This window comes from Leucopleurus acutus (genome assembly GCF_964270905.1).
Source record: "Leucopleurus acutus genome assembly, chromosome: 8".
Taxonomy (NCBI): Eukaryota; Metazoa; Chordata; class Mammalia; order Artiodactyla; family Delphinidae; genus Leucopleurus; species Leucopleurus acutus.
This window is the reverse complement of record NC_139151.1, coordinates 96,862,546-96,877,595: the sequence shown is the minus strand read 5'-3', so window position 1 is coordinate 96,877,595 and position 15,050 is coordinate 96,862,546. Positions and strand designations below refer to the sequence as shown.

At 42.1% G+C, this 15,050-nt stretch overlaps 1 protein-coding gene across 1 annotated transcript in view; it reads left to right on the top strand.

The window, feature by feature from the left end:
* AGBL2 (AGBL carboxypeptidase 2) overlaps positions 1–13,952 on the top strand; it is a gene marked incomplete at its 3' end in the record, with an annotated part of 42,491 nt that extends 28,539 nt beyond the window's left edge. Inside the window, exons 9-17 of the mRNA XM_082845495.1 lie at positions 163–319; positions 2,363–2,489; positions 3,031–3,131; positions 4,178–4,308; positions 7,592–7,658; positions 9,368–9,493; positions 10,001–10,108; positions 12,151–12,234; positions 13,779–13,952. Of these exons, the coding sequence (XP_082701621.1) occupies positions 163–319; positions 2,363–2,489; positions 3,031–3,131; positions 4,178–4,308; positions 7,592–7,658; positions 9,368–9,493; positions 10,001–10,108; positions 12,151–12,234; positions 13,779–13,952 (1,075 nt within the window). The remainder of the gene's footprint in view (positions 1–162; positions 320–2,362; positions 2,490–3,030; positions 3,132–4,177; positions 4,309–7,591; positions 7,659–9,367; positions 9,494–10,000; positions 10,109–12,150; positions 12,235–13,778) is intronic.
* Positions 13,953–15,050: the final 1,098 nt, after the last annotated feature.

The window sequence follows — 15,050 nt, the reverse complement described above, 5'->3', positions numbered from 1 at the left end:
GGTTGGGCATAGGGTCCTTTGAAGGTCATTAGGGGCTGAAATTTTCTTAGGGGGGAAAGTATCAACAGACATCCTTAAGGAAGAGACTCCAAAGGATCCTTGATCGTGCTCATGCCCTGTATATCCATTGAGTTCTTTGTTTGCCTCCCCCACCCCCAACAGACTTCTTGAAGAAAGGGAGGTTCTCTTGTATTGTGATATCCACGGCCACAGCCGTAAGAGTAATATCTTCCTGTACGGCTGTAATAACAATGATCACAAGTTCTGGCTTCACGAGCGAGTCTTTCCTTTAATGTTAAGCAAAAATGCTCCGGATAAGGTAAGCATGTAAGGTAATTTTCTGTCCATTGACTAAGGGGGAAGGATAACTCATTGCTTCCTATATGCAGTGTTTGATTTGCCACTTTTATCTCTCCATTATCTTGGGTAAATCCCAGCTACCTGGACTTCAAGAATTTAGAAACGTGTGGCTTTAAGAATTACTCTGTGTCCGATGAAAAGATAAGTAAAATGTAGTGTATCCACACGATGGAATGTTACTTGGCAGCAAGAAGAATTAAGTACTGGTGTGCTAGGACACGGATGAACCTTGAAAACATTACACGAAGTGAAAGAAGCTAGACACAAAAAGCCACGTATATGATTCCATTCTATGAAATGTTCAGAAGAGGCAAATCTATAGAGACAGAAAGTGGGTTAATGATTGCCTAGGGCTGATGTGGGGAGGATGGCATGGGGAGTGACTGCTAATGAGGGGTACTGGGTTTCTTTTCGGGGTGATGAAAATGTTCTAAACTTAGGTTGTGGTAATGGTCGCACAACTCTGTGAATGTCTTTAAATCACTGAATTGTGTGCTTTAAATGTGTGAATTTTATGGTATGTGAATTGTATCTCAATAAAGATGATTTTTTTAATTGCTCTAGGCACAGGTTCAAACTGTTAGTGGTAGAATTCTCTAGCATCTTTCATCCTGTGTTTGGCAGTGGAAGAAGGGACTGAAGGACAAATGCTAATATTGCTAATAGCAAAATGCTAATATTATATGAGTCTCCACAGAAACGTTTATGTAATACAAGATCACAAATAACTGCAAGATATTAAAGGGCTAATAAAAACAACTTAAAAGCCTTTAATAGTTGGCTGAGTAACAGCTCTGTGACAGTTGTATCTGCATTGATTTAGAAGCTGGTTTTCAACATCATAAATAAATTCACAAAATGTAACTGTCATTGGAAAGAAGAAATTAGGCTGGATTCAGAAAAGTATTTAAATGACAGTGTAAATTTTCTCACATAAAGATATAGGACAAATATTTTGTCTCTGCTACTCTTATCTGTAAAAACAAAGAAGAAAGAAAAAGGAAGCCTTTTTTCCTTCTGCCCTTTATCCCTCCCTCCCTTCTTTCCTTTCTTTTTCCTTTTCTTTTTTCAATCTTCCTGTTTTTTCCAGGGATCTCTTTTCTTCACATGAAATCCCATCCGGAACCTAGCGTTTAAAACAATGAAAAGCAGCGCTGCGCTAGTTGAAGTGGGCGGAGGGAGGTCTCAGTACCCTGCCGTCCTGTGTCCTCCTCAGTTCTTGCAGCAGGAGCGCCCTGGGGCTCCTCGGTAGAACCTCTGGATTTCAGAGAGCACAATTCAGAAATCACTGGTAGTGAGACGCCTTCCAACTCTAAAGCATTTTCAGCAGGACAGGATAGGTTGGGATAGTTGCAAAGTATATGTTTACAGACTCCAAGTGAGGAAGGAGAATTGGGGCGGTCATGAAAGACAGTGGAGGATATTGAACTCCAAGCCAGAAACGTTAGTGAAGAGCAGCAGAAGAGCTCTAGGCAGAGGCTGTAGGGGCGGGGCACACACAGCTCATAGAAAGAGGGCAAATGCAGCTAGACCCAAGGGTTCAAGTTGGGGAGGGGTAGAAAATAAACCTTAGAAAGGCTGGCTAGTGCCTTGAATGCTAAAGTAAGCCAGCATTCCCAAACAGGCCCTCAAGGAACCCTAGTCCTGCAAAATGTCCCTGGGGAAGGTGGCGAAGGAAAGGAAGCGTTCATGAGCAATGAAAATCAGAATATACTCTCTCCCGTTTGGAGGGTCAGCGTTCACAACAACATATTAAATGCTCTGAGAAGTCCCACAGAGGAGGCCTGTTTGGTCTTGTTAAACCTTCTCCCTGACCAACAGAACTCATTTTTTTCCTCTGTTACATCTAGTAACATCTCTTAGAATTAGTATGTTATGGAACATACGTTAGGAAGTAACATATAGAACCCAAGGGAACCATTTTTTTAATTCATATTAGTGAATTTAGACATCTTAACGTTTGCCAATTTATAATTAACAGAGGGCTTGGATTTCTCTTTAGTTCTCTTTCCATAGTTGTAATTTTAAAGTCCAAAAGTGCAAAGAAGGAACAGGACGAGTCGTGATGTGGCGGATGGGGATCCTAAACAGCTATACCATGGAGTCTACCTTTGGTGGGTCCACCCTGGGTAAGCTCTCTTTTGTATATCATAAGCCGGCATGGCAAGGGGACGCCAAGCAAAGCACTGGGGAGATGAAATCTCCTTGAATGTTGGGGAGATGATTGACCTAGAAGATTTTCTTGTCTGTGCCTTAATGTTAAATTTGAGAACCCAAAATATGAGTGTGAAACGTAATACCTGATGGGGCAGTATAGCATAGTTGTTGCTCAGGCCCTGGAAATCAGGCAGGTCTGGGTTTGAATTTCCGTTTACTGGCAATAATAATAGTACCTGCATTACAGGCACTACTTAATGAGGCAGTGCATGTAAAGCACTTGACATAGTGCCTACCACAGAGTAAAGCCTCAGTAACTGTAGCCATCATGATTGTAAACTTGTTCATCGTCAGAGATTCTCCTGAATCAAACTAAAACTAGAAGGAGAGAGACCCTGTCCAGAAGCGTAATATTCTAGAATCATAGGTGGTGTTTCTAACGAGATATTCCTAAATGAGATTTGCATTTGCTCGTTAAGATTTAATAAGAAGTGTTATGGATTTTTTCCGCAGGCAATAAAAGAGACACTCACTTTACCCTTGAGGATCTAAAATCCCTGGGTTATCATGTCTGTGACACCCTTCTGGATTTCTGTGATCCTGACAGAACCAAGGTAAAAATGGGGTTTCAAGAAATATGGTGATGTGACTGTGATCGTTTTCACGTGGGTCCGAAGTCAGCCCAGTGGGATTACAGGCAATCTTTATTTTCCTCTTAATATTTTTCTGAAGTTTTTGTAATCAAAGAAAATAAGAAAGCCCCCAGCCTGCAGTCTCAGCAAACAATAAGACCTCATACTTCCCCAAGAACAGAGGCCATGGTGCCACCTTCCCTTCAGCACACCTCTCCCTCGCTTCTAGGCTTAGCTGTGGCAGCACCAATTCTTACTTCCCTTCCTCCTATTTCAGAAAATCAGGTGTCCTTTCTCTTCTCCAAAACTATCCCTGTCCTTCAAGCACTTGCCAACCTCCCCTGTGGCCTCCCTGAGGTCTTGCCTCAGTTACCTCCTCTCTTTTCTGTGCCCTCAGTTTTCTCCTTTTCTTCTTCCCCTCAACTGCAGATGTTCTCAAGCTGCCCCCATCCTAAATACAAATGAAGGCTTCCTTTAGCCTTGTTGCTCCAGGAGATTATTTCTATTTCGCATCACCACTCGCCTTCTTAAAAGGGAGCGTGTACTCATGGTCTCTAACTCGTCTCTCATACCCCCTCTGAAATGTCGGCCCTGGGAACACATGACATGCACCACTCTGGATGCAACTGTTCAATTAAAAAATACTTAAAAGACACTTTGACCTCAACATAGGGCCTGTTAAATCAGATTTGCCATAGGCCAAATTCTGAACAACCCCATTCTAACTTTCCCTACTCAAAAAAATAAAATAAATCTGACCTTTGCATTGTTCAAGAAGTGTATTATTGGCTTTAGCCAGGGAAAAGTGACTAAAGCAGTGTTCACTGATATTCTGCCCTAAAAATGCTGCTGTCTGTTCTTACAGCTCATGTAACTTATTGTTAACATGTCCTTAGTAGCAGAGGTTACAGCTTACTCGTCTTTATGTCCCCAGCAATAAATAAAGTGCCTTTCAGCGTATACTTAGTAAATATCTGATGAATAACTAAATGAATAATCAAAAATAGTTGTTTTTTTCACTTCCATAGTTCATGCAGTGTCTAGCAGAGCTTAAAGAGCTCTTACAACAGGAGATCCATAAGAAATTCAAAGAACTTGGACAAGATATGGATTTAGAAGGAAGCTGGAGTGACATCTCTTTGTCTGACATTGAATCCAGGTAACAAACTTCATTTCAAAGAAAAACCATAGGGGTTCTATATATATATTTTTAATTGTCTTGCCTGCTCTGTTGTTTTGTTGGTTTTGAACCTCAGGTGCAAAATATTGAATAAATCACGGCACCCTTGAATGCACTTCATTCCTTCAACAACTATGTATTGAGTGCCTGATCTTTGACAGCCTCTCTTCTAGACTCTAGAAGGCGTTAGGGAGATGGGCAGGCGGTTTGTGTAGGGCCTCGTAGGCAATTGTGAAGCCTTTGTCTTTTACTTCAAGGGAGATGGAAAGCCTTTGGAAGGTTTTAAGTACACAAGTATCGTGACCTGACTTAGGTTTTACTGGGGCTGCTATGGGGAAAAGAGATTGTAAAGAGGAAAGGTCTAAGCAGGACACTCATTAGGAGGCTCTTGCAATAATACAGAAGAAGAGTGATGGTGCTTAGGGGTGTAGCAGTGTTTGGGGGTGTGGGAATTGGTTGGATTCTAGATATATTTTGAAGTTTCACACATTAAGATTTGCTTATGGATTGGATATCGGGTATGAGAGAAAGAGAGAATGACTCTATAATTGGTTGGATGGAGTTGCCTTTAACTGAGCTGGGGAAGATGAAGTGGGTGGAGAAGGTTAGGGGGGTGATGAAGATCAGGAATCTAGTGTTGGGCATGTTGAGTTTGAGGTGTCTAGTAGATGTCTAAATGGAGATATGGAATAAGCAGTTGGATATATGAGTCTGGAGTTCAGTGTAGAGAGGTCTGATGGAGAGAGTCATGGATAGATGATATTTAAACCTTAAGTGTGGCAGATATCCCAAGGGAGTAAGTGCAGGTAGAGTAGAAAAGAGGGCTGAGTCTGAGCTGGGTACCATAGCTGTAAGAGGTTAAAGAGACCATGAGGAGCCAGCGAATAAGACTAGGAAGGAACCAGCACGGCCAAAAGAAAACCAGGAGAGTGATTCTTTTAAAGTAAATCAGATCGTGTCATTCCTCTGTTTAAAACACCTCAGTGGCTTCACCACTTCACTCAGATACAAAGTCAAGGACCCTACAGTGGCCTATAAGGCTATAGGATCTAGCCATCTGCTACCTCTGTGACCTCCACCCTCACCCTCTCACACACTGCTACAGCTACACTGGCCTCCCCGCTCTACCTCAGGGCCCTTGCACTGGCAGTTCCAACTGCTCTCCCCCAGATATTCACAATGCTAATTCCTTCACCCCCTTCAAGTCTTTGCTTAAGTGCCAGCTTTTTCAGTGTGGCCTCTACCCTCATTACTCTAATATTGCAGCTCCCCTGCCTTCACCCTCCTGCCATTCCTCAACCCCTTCACATGCTCTGCTTTTTTCCATAGCATTTTACCACCTTCTGTATCATTTGTCATTCTATATCACTTATGTCTTTGTTGTGTCTGTTATTTATTGCCTGTCTCCCCCTACTAGGGTGTACGTTCCACAAGGTCAGAGATCTTTGTTTTGTTCATCTCTGTATCTCATTTACTTAGAACAGTACCTGGCACATAGGGAGAGCTCAATAAATATTTGTTGAATTCATTTAGTATGTAGGATCTCGGGCCCACTCTAATAGTCTCCACAGCTATTTTAGGAAGCCCCCAGGTAGGGGGTGGTTATTTCACAGGTGTGCCAGAACACCTGCTACTCGAGCTTACCGCCCCAGCTGTCCCCAGTCAGAAGGTTTCTGGTCAGGGCATGGCGGCCTTCTGCTAGAGACTGCACTGTAGTCTGTGGTAGAAAGTGGGAAGGGGATGGCTCGCCCACCCACTCTATGTAGCACATTGATTCTGGGTCCTAAAGTAGTTCTGCTGGCTGAGTCTCCCAAATGTCTCTTTAGGAACCTTGAACCAGACCAGCAGCCCAGGTAGGGTGTCCCATTCACCACGTTGCCTCTTCCACTCTCCCAGAATCCTTTGCCTAACTCTCCAGGACCACTGCATCAAACCCTCTTCACTTTCAGCCTCAAAAACAAAATGCCCCCCGCATATCAAGTCATACATATAGGGCCCAGGGGGACCAACTCAGAAGCATCCTGACTGCATTCTGACAGGCTCAGCAGGGATACTCTGAGGCATTTAGTTAAGAGTTATTGAAACCAATCTGCCAACCTCTGCACCAGCCTCCATGGGGCTCCTCCTATCCATTCACACGGTTACACAGAAAAGCAGACTTGTGTGCAAGCCCAGTTTGAGTTTGCTCTGTCTGTGTGCACATACATGATTTTCGACATCATCTGGGGTATACTGCATCTAATGTTTTTTATCCCATTTGTTAAAGTTTTCTATTACCTCCGAAAGGGACTTCAGAGGCTATTATCTAGTGGCCTCAAAGGCTACTCCTCAGACTGGAAAAGCCTTGTGAGAACAGGGAGTTGGGAATCAGATCAGAGAAGAGAGGGCTTTCTTCCTGCTGCCTTGCTGTGGGGCTCCTCATTGTGCACTGATGGGAGGGCGGGGGGGCCTGAGCAGAATGAAAGTGCTGAGCAAAAGAGTGGTTTGAAGTGCTGTCTTTTCCCAGGAGATTTGAGTTTTGTGCCTAAGACGTTTTTTTATATATGGAGGACGTGTCATAGAGTGCAGCTTTCAGTTCTAGCCAACCACACCCCAGGAAAGGGGAAAATATAATGACACAGAAGCAAAGGACATGATGAAGGAAGAAAGGGTGGATTATCTGTGTCTTCATTCCTCCTAGCCTTTGAAGAAAAGGGGAGGGGACAGTTTGTGGGGAGGACTTTAGATCAATCTAAATGTGCTCCAAAACTTTTGAAGGGGGAATTGGGGTGATAAAAGTAATACTCCTAATCTCTGACCTACAAATTCTTTGTTATTAAATATATCTATTTACATATTCAACACATTTTTGAAGAGTACCCAGTCAGATCCTTGCTCTCTGAACTGGTAGTGCCTAGACAGGTATGAACGAGACAAAGCCCCTGCTTTCAGACAAATCCCAGTCCCCTGCTGTTCTCCAGGGCCGCTCATTAAGAATCCTACAGTCTCTCACAATCACTGCCAAGGGCAGCTTTGCCCATCCGGCCAGTGTTTATTTTGCCACTTGGTTCATCTCTGTTTCCTGTGCACTGCCTGGCATGCAGTAGGTGTTCAGAATGAATGAATGGATATGCTTATCAAGAATTCTTAGTAATTGAAACACAGACAATGAGGGCAAATAGCAGACTAGGTGTCCTAATCCCATGCTGCTGGTCTGCTAGGCGTTTTACATCCTAGACATTAATAACAGGTATTTCCCTTTTTCCTTTCCTTTTGGAAACAGCACCAGTGGTTCTGACAGCTCCTTCTCAGATGGTCTCCCTGTTCACCTACTGAACACAGCAGATGAGGTAAGATTATAGAGACTCTTGCACCCAGAAAGTAGCAGCCTAAAGAAAGCATGACACTACTGGATAATTTGGAAGAATTTTCAACTATCCCAAGATCTGCAGAAAATACAGCAGTAACATCCTAACTGGTTACCCTGCCCTGGAGTCTTTCATTTTGTCCTTTATAACTTTCTTTTTTAAATCTAGGGGGGAAACATGCGAGAACTCCATATTTATTCCAAAATTAATTAAAAGTGGGGAAAAAAAGTTTAACTAAAAGTGAAACCCACGTTAAGAGATAGAGGTTGTTAGAAATGACCCAGAATTTCCCTGGTGGCGCCGTGGTTAAGAATCTACCTGCCAATGCAGGGGACACAGGTTCGATCCGTGGTCTGGGAAGATCCCATATGCTGGGGAGCAACTAAGCCCCTGCGCCACAACTACTGAGCCCGTGTGCCACAACTACTGAAGCCCGCTGCCTAGAGCCCATGCTGTACAACAAGAGAAGCCGCCATAATGAGAAGCCCACGCACCGCAACGAAGAGTAGCCCCTGCTCGCCACAACTAGAGAAAGACTGCGCACACGCAGCAACAAAGACCCAACGCAACCAAAAATAAATAAATAAAATATAAACAAAATTTAAAAAAAAATGACCCATACTTTTTTTTAAAAATAAATTTATTTATTTATTTTTGGCTGCACAGGGGCTTTTCTCTAGTTGCGGCGAGCGGGGGCTCCTCTTCGTTGCAGTGTGCGGGCTTCTCATTACGGTGGCTTCTCGTTGTACAGCACGGGCTCTAGGCACGTGGGCTTCAGTAGTTGTGGCACGCGGGCTCAGTAGTTGTGGCTCACGGGCTCTAGAGCACAGTAGTCATGGCACACGGGCTGAGTTGTTCCACGGCATGTAGGATCTTCCCAGACCAGGGCTCAAACCTGTGTCCCCTGCACTGGGAGGCAAATTGTTAACCACTGCGCCACCAGGGGAGTCCCACAAATGAGCCATACTTTTTAAAAAATGTTTGTTTACATGGTCTTAGGTAGTTTTTTTATATTTCCATATATTAAGTAATTTTTCTTCTGCCCCATCTATTAACAGACTTGTTTTTCACATAGATGGTATAAGAGCTTTAGAAACAGCAAAATGTTTGTTGTGGTTCACTGGGCACCTGATTTCCTAGTTGCATTAAGAAGTATCTTCATCATAGGGTGAGTTTAAGGCTGTGTCAGAAGGAACCAGCCATATCAGACTGGACCCTACAGTTTCTTCAGCTGGATTTACAACAGTATAAGCTTCACCACACCATAGGTACCTGGAAAATTAGTCCTGAGCTTCATTTGCTTAATTATTAAAGCCACCCTATGGTAACAACCAAACTTTATCTGTTAAGCACACATCTAATAATCAGTATTATCTGTACCTGCCAATATTGCCATAAGTAATGTGCTTTCAAATTTTATATCACAGATATTTGTTTATTGGTATAGGTGCCCCTTTGGCAGTATATCTATAATAGGGGGATTTGGACGGTGTTAAGTGGGGAGGGGTCTCTGGTAATGAGGTAACTGAACTGTGTTTTGATTCTCCAAACCAACAACAGTTCAACACTGTGAGGGCACACATACTGGGTTAGCCATTGCGTCTTGAGTGTTGTGTGAAAAGAGTGCTACATGGGGGTGGGCATACCACTGGAATCCTCAATGGCTAATTTCTCTGTACTTTCTGGAATAGTTGAATCAGAAGAAGAAGATGTATAAGAAGAAAAAAAGGAAGCCACTTCAGTCTAGGAAACAGCGAAACAAACAGTATCAGAAAAGTAATTTGATGCAGGAGTCAAAGTTAACAGAAGATGCCCCCGTAAGAAAGCTCTGTTGCCTACTTCTACTGTCCAGTTAGAGTTTTCTACAGAGGGAGCAGGACAAAGAGTTAAGGTTTACTCTAAACCAGAAAGGGAATGGGAAATGGGGCAGGGGGAAGTTTTCTATTTGGATTTCAGAACTCTCCCATGGGTCCTCTGGATATCCCTAAGCAGATTTCAGCTTAGCGCACTAATCCTCCACTATACTCTAGCATAGCAAGTCTGGGTTTCCAAGTCTGGATTTCCAGAGGAAGGAGATGGTAATGGAAAAGTGGTGGCTAGAACTAGACCAGAGATTCCAGGTGGCTGAGAATTCAGGCCTGGTCCAGGCTAAGGACACTTGGATACCTTCTTCCTGCCTGCCACGCCCACACCATACCCCCTGCTTTCTAAAGATGAAAATGCTTTCAGAGGTGGGAGTTTTACTCTTGGGTGAATTGGGTCAATTATGAGTTGATTAATTGTAATAGAGAAACTGAAAAATATTCTCTTTGCAATCCTTCTAGGAAGGGGCAGGGTTTGCTTCTACTCTGCAAAAGCAGCCTGCTTTTTTCAAAAATTCAGAGAATACCAGTTCTTCAATGATGAAAAATGAAAAACCAAGGTTGAATGAGGTAGTATTTTTGCTTGACCTTTGTGTTTTTTTACTCACTCATGGAAAATTTATTAAAAACCTTTTTTTTGGTAATATGGTTAAAGTGTACAACATGATGATTTGAGAGAGAGAGATATATATATATATATACACACACATTGAGAAAGGATTGTCACTGTTTAGTTAATTAACACATCCTTCACCTCAAACAAATATTCACTTTTTTTTTTTTTTTTTTGCTGAGAACTCCTAAGTCCTACTCTGTTAGCAAACTTAAATTATACAACACAGTGCTGTCAACTATAGGCCCCATTCTATACATGGTAATCTTCACACCTCATTCATTTTATAACTGAAAGTTTGTATCCTTTTGCCACCCTCTCCCTATTTTCCCCAACCCCAAGCACCTGGCAGCCACCATTCTACTCTCTGTTTCTGTGAGTCTGGATTTTTATTTTAGATTTTCCACGTATAAGTGACAGCATGCAGCATTTGTCTTTGTCTGGCTGAATTCACTTAGCATAATGCCCTCCACCCATGTGCATATGTTTTGTTGCAAATTGCAGGATTTCCTTCCTTTTTAAGGCTGGATTATATTGTTTGCAAGTATTTTCTCCCATTCGATAGGTTATCTTTTCATTTTATTGATTGTTTCCTTTGTTGTGCAGAAGCTTTTCAGTTTTAGTCTCACTTGTTTATTTTTGCTTTTATCGTCTTTGCTTTTGATGTCAAATCCAAAAAATCTTTGCCAATGTCAAGAACTTTACCCTCTATGTTTTCTTCTAAAAGTTTTACAGTTTGGGATCTTGCATTTAAATTTTTAATCCATTTTGGGTTGACTTTTGTGTATGGTGTAAGACGGGGTACAGTTGAATTCTTTTGCGCATGTGGATATCTAGTTTTCCTAGCACCATTTATTAAGGATACAGTCTTTTCCCCCACTGGTTATTTTTGGCTCCTGTGTTGAAAATTAATTGACTATATATGCATGAGTTTATTTCTGGCCTGTCTATTCTGTTCCATTCTTGACTTTTTGTCACACAGATTCTCTGATTTTTCCAATTAGTACGTCTCTCTCAGAGGGTGAAGAGTGCAATAGCCCTCTGTCACTCTTACTGTCAGTACCACTGGGAGCAGGGGAACATTAAAATTGGTGGGGACACTGACACTGCTTTGGATTAGACACCACTGAAGTCTGATATCACGTATTGGTGAATTGTGATTTTATACCCAAAACATAAGAGCTGGCTGCTTTAACCATCCATCCATCCATTCAGCAAATTGTATTGTGTAACTACTACACGCCAGGCTGTCTACTGGATGCTGGGAGTGCAACATTGAACAAAACACTATCCCTGCCTCAGGGACCTTAGGGTCTGCTGGGTATTTTAACAAGTAAGCAGGAAGCCACATACAGAGTAGGATGCAGTAGGAAACAGAGGAGACAAGTTCACCCAACTTTTAGTACTTTGGAGTGTGGCTATAAAATACTTGATTCTTTTATGTATAAAAATAGGTTTGGGTACAATAGTAGCCAAATAGGGTGCATGAGGCCCTCCTCGTGCGGAATGCTGTCCTGTGGTTAGGGATGATAGAATAAGGTCCCACCGCATTACACGGAGGAGCCCGTACAAAGCACAGCCATCTCTGTTCAGTATTGAGGGCCATTCGGTGTCTAGTGTAATAATGGCAAGAGCACAAGCTATGGGGTCTGTCTTGAGTTCAAATTCCATCCCCACTATGTAGTTTTCCGTGAGTTACTTAACCACTCAGGGGCTCAGTTGCTGCATCTAAAATGTTGGGGTAATAATATCTACACATAAGGTTGTTGAGAATATTCAATGTGAAACCGTGTGTGACGTGCCTGGCATATGGTAGGCATTCAATAAGTATTAGTTTCCTTCTTTTCTTCAAATTACTATTTGTTTGTGTTCTGCCTCTCTTTTCATGTTAGAGTATCATAATGAATCAATATGCATGAATAAAAATTACTCTGTGTGTTTTCTATAATCACACTTGTCCAAGTGGAAAATTTAGTGAGAATGTGTTCATTTATTTTAGTTAAATGGAAGAGACAAAGGCACCTCCCTGGGCCCATCAAAAATGACCACCTTGATTTTGACTAAGAATAAAGAGAGAATGCAGGTATTTCACCTAATATATGTATATATATGCCAGCAATTAATTTATTTTTCAAATGTATTATGTGATTTGGAGGGGTGGTGATCTGCAATCCACACAGTATCAGCTCCTTGGATTTGTTCTGCTGAGGTGAACATCTAACATAGTTTGCACTCTCAGGCTACAAAACACCTGACCAGCCAGGGGCATTGTCCACAAAATACTGCAGGATGGAGGAAGCCCACCCAGGCTGAAAGCTTGCCGCGGAGAATTTAGTTTCATTTCAGTGAACATTTGTTAGGCAGCTATTATTCTGTAAATCCATGGCAACATTTCAGGTAAAAAGTGATGGTGAACGCAGTGGTTCTGAACCCTAGGAGGTGTTAACAAACCAGGGTGCCACCATCAGTTGTGAGGGGTGTTTCACATCCACTGTTACAGTGATGGTTCGGTACCGAGGTTTGTGAACGATTTGCTTTTTTAAAATAATAAGTTAGAATGAATTCCTATTTATCCCTATAATAACATCTCTCTTGCTCCTTTGCACTTGCATATTCTTTCCTGAGAGGGAGGAAGGAGAAGTAAAGAAACAGCTGGTGAGCTGTGGTTTCAGATAGCCCTGATTGTGTCTGCGGGGAAGTGCTGTTCACCTGTGTCCGGGTGGAGCAAAGATTGAGGACCACTGGATTACTGTAGGTGCACTAGGTGTAGAATAGATGATTCTCTCAAGGTGAAGTCCCTGCCGTCTTCCCAAGTCTGCTGCTTGGCAGTTCTCAAAATGATGCTCTCATTTACCCGTCAGTATTTTACGGAGGACCTACTATGTGTGGGGCCCTTTGAAGACTGTATGACATGAGCCCTCCCTTAAGGCCATGATCCTCTAGGAGGGGTAACAAGATAGATAGTCCAACCACCATGATATAACAGAAACAGAGCAGTGAAAAGAGAGATGTAGATAAAGTCAAATCAAAGAGGATTCTGTCCTGACACACTGATAAGTGATGACTGTCCTCTTTCCTCATACAGCATCCACTGCAGGGTGTCTGTGGGTGGCTAAAACCATATCCTACCACTGAAACATGCAAGCTAGGCTGTAACATGTAACCAGGGATTCAGTTGGACACAATGCAGTAGACGAATGCCATCCAAACCTTTACTTCTACTTCATTTTCTTTAAATTTCTAATTTAATGTTTCTGTAACAGAGATGTAGGCATTTAAATTCCGTGGCAGGTCAGATAAGCAGAGTTTAAAAAACGGGACAGTCTCCCAGCTTGTAAAGTAAGCTCTTCTCTTCCTTTGCGTTATGTTTCTAGACAGCTTATAAAATGCAGTCCCTAAACTTCTCAGGGCAATTAAAATATTGCCCATGGACCTTTCTTTGGCTACCAGAGGGACTAGGACAAATGCTTGATTGGTGCCTGCCCTTGTAACAACGCCAGCTACTTTGGTATTTGAGGGGAAATGCAAATACTTCTCACTGACTCCTGCGAAACCAGCACCAACCCTAACTATAACTTCAGGAATTGCAGCATCAAGTGGTTCACCTTTTATGTCTTGTTTGCACAGAGAGAGAAGCCAGGATTTACAGTATCATGCTCTCCAAAGAGAAGCACAAACCCCAGCCAAGAGCCAGCTCCAGATACGAAGCCAAACTGGTCCAGGAACAGATATCCTGCCACAAAGGGAGGCCGTACGACTGCGGTGGTATACCCATCCTTGCACATATACACCTACCCATAGGGTGCCTGGGCCATGCCACACAGGCGCTTCCTTGCTGTGTTTTGGGTTAGACACATTTTGTAACGAAGGGATTTGTATGCTAGGGAATTACGTTCATTTGTGGTAGTCTGTGTTGTGTGTTCATCATGCAGTGTCCTCACCCCAGGTGCTTACACTGTTTTCATGCTCTCAAGATGCATACCTCACAAACTAAATTATTTTTTCATAAAATGAAATTTTATTGTGATGTATCCAAAAGCTTCCCTTATCAGAAATTGAAGTGTGTGCTCGTGAAACTACAACACAGATATACCTCAGTTTAACCAATAGATATTCTCTCTAAAATTATGTGCAAATCAATTTTAAAAGTGCAAACTCTGTTTTAAACGTATTCTGGGAGTTTACTATGTTAAAAGTCTTGTGTCAAAGCTTTCTAGTGTTCAATGATTAGTCTGACTGGGGTATATCAGGTTTGCTCAGGGTGAGGTGTTCCCACATAGAGAAAACAACTCATGTACTACCTGGAAGTCAATGTTGCATATATTATGTTCAGCATTGTTATGTGAGTTTTTTAACCCATTGATTAAAATTCTTTCTCTCCCACAAATTGTTCCCTTTGATTGGTTAACTGCATAATCTTGTGTGAATAGATACTTTAGATTTTCTGTCCCTCACAAGCACCAAGCACCATCTGCTGGCTACAGCCTGCATGTCAACGTGCAGGAGTCACGTTAAACAAGGGTCACTCCAGTTCATGCCAGGCCTCCTGTTTTGACTTTACCTGCTTCCTTTCACATTGGATTGAAAGTTTCCTAGTACGTTTTTTTTTTTTTTTCCTAGTACGTTTTTTGTCATCACTTTTAAACTCTTTCAGCCACCACCACTACCTAGATGACTAGAGATTAGAACCAAATGGCAACACGTTTTATTATAATCCCAGTGTCTGTGTCTTTTTTTTTTTAATTAATAGACTTTCTTTTGAGAACAGTTCTAGATTTACAAAGAAATTGAGGAAATAGTACAGAGAGTTCCCATATACTGCCCACCTCTCCCCACACACATTGTGTGTGTGGGGTTTTTTTGTTTTTGTTTTTAATTTATTTATCTATTTATTTTTGG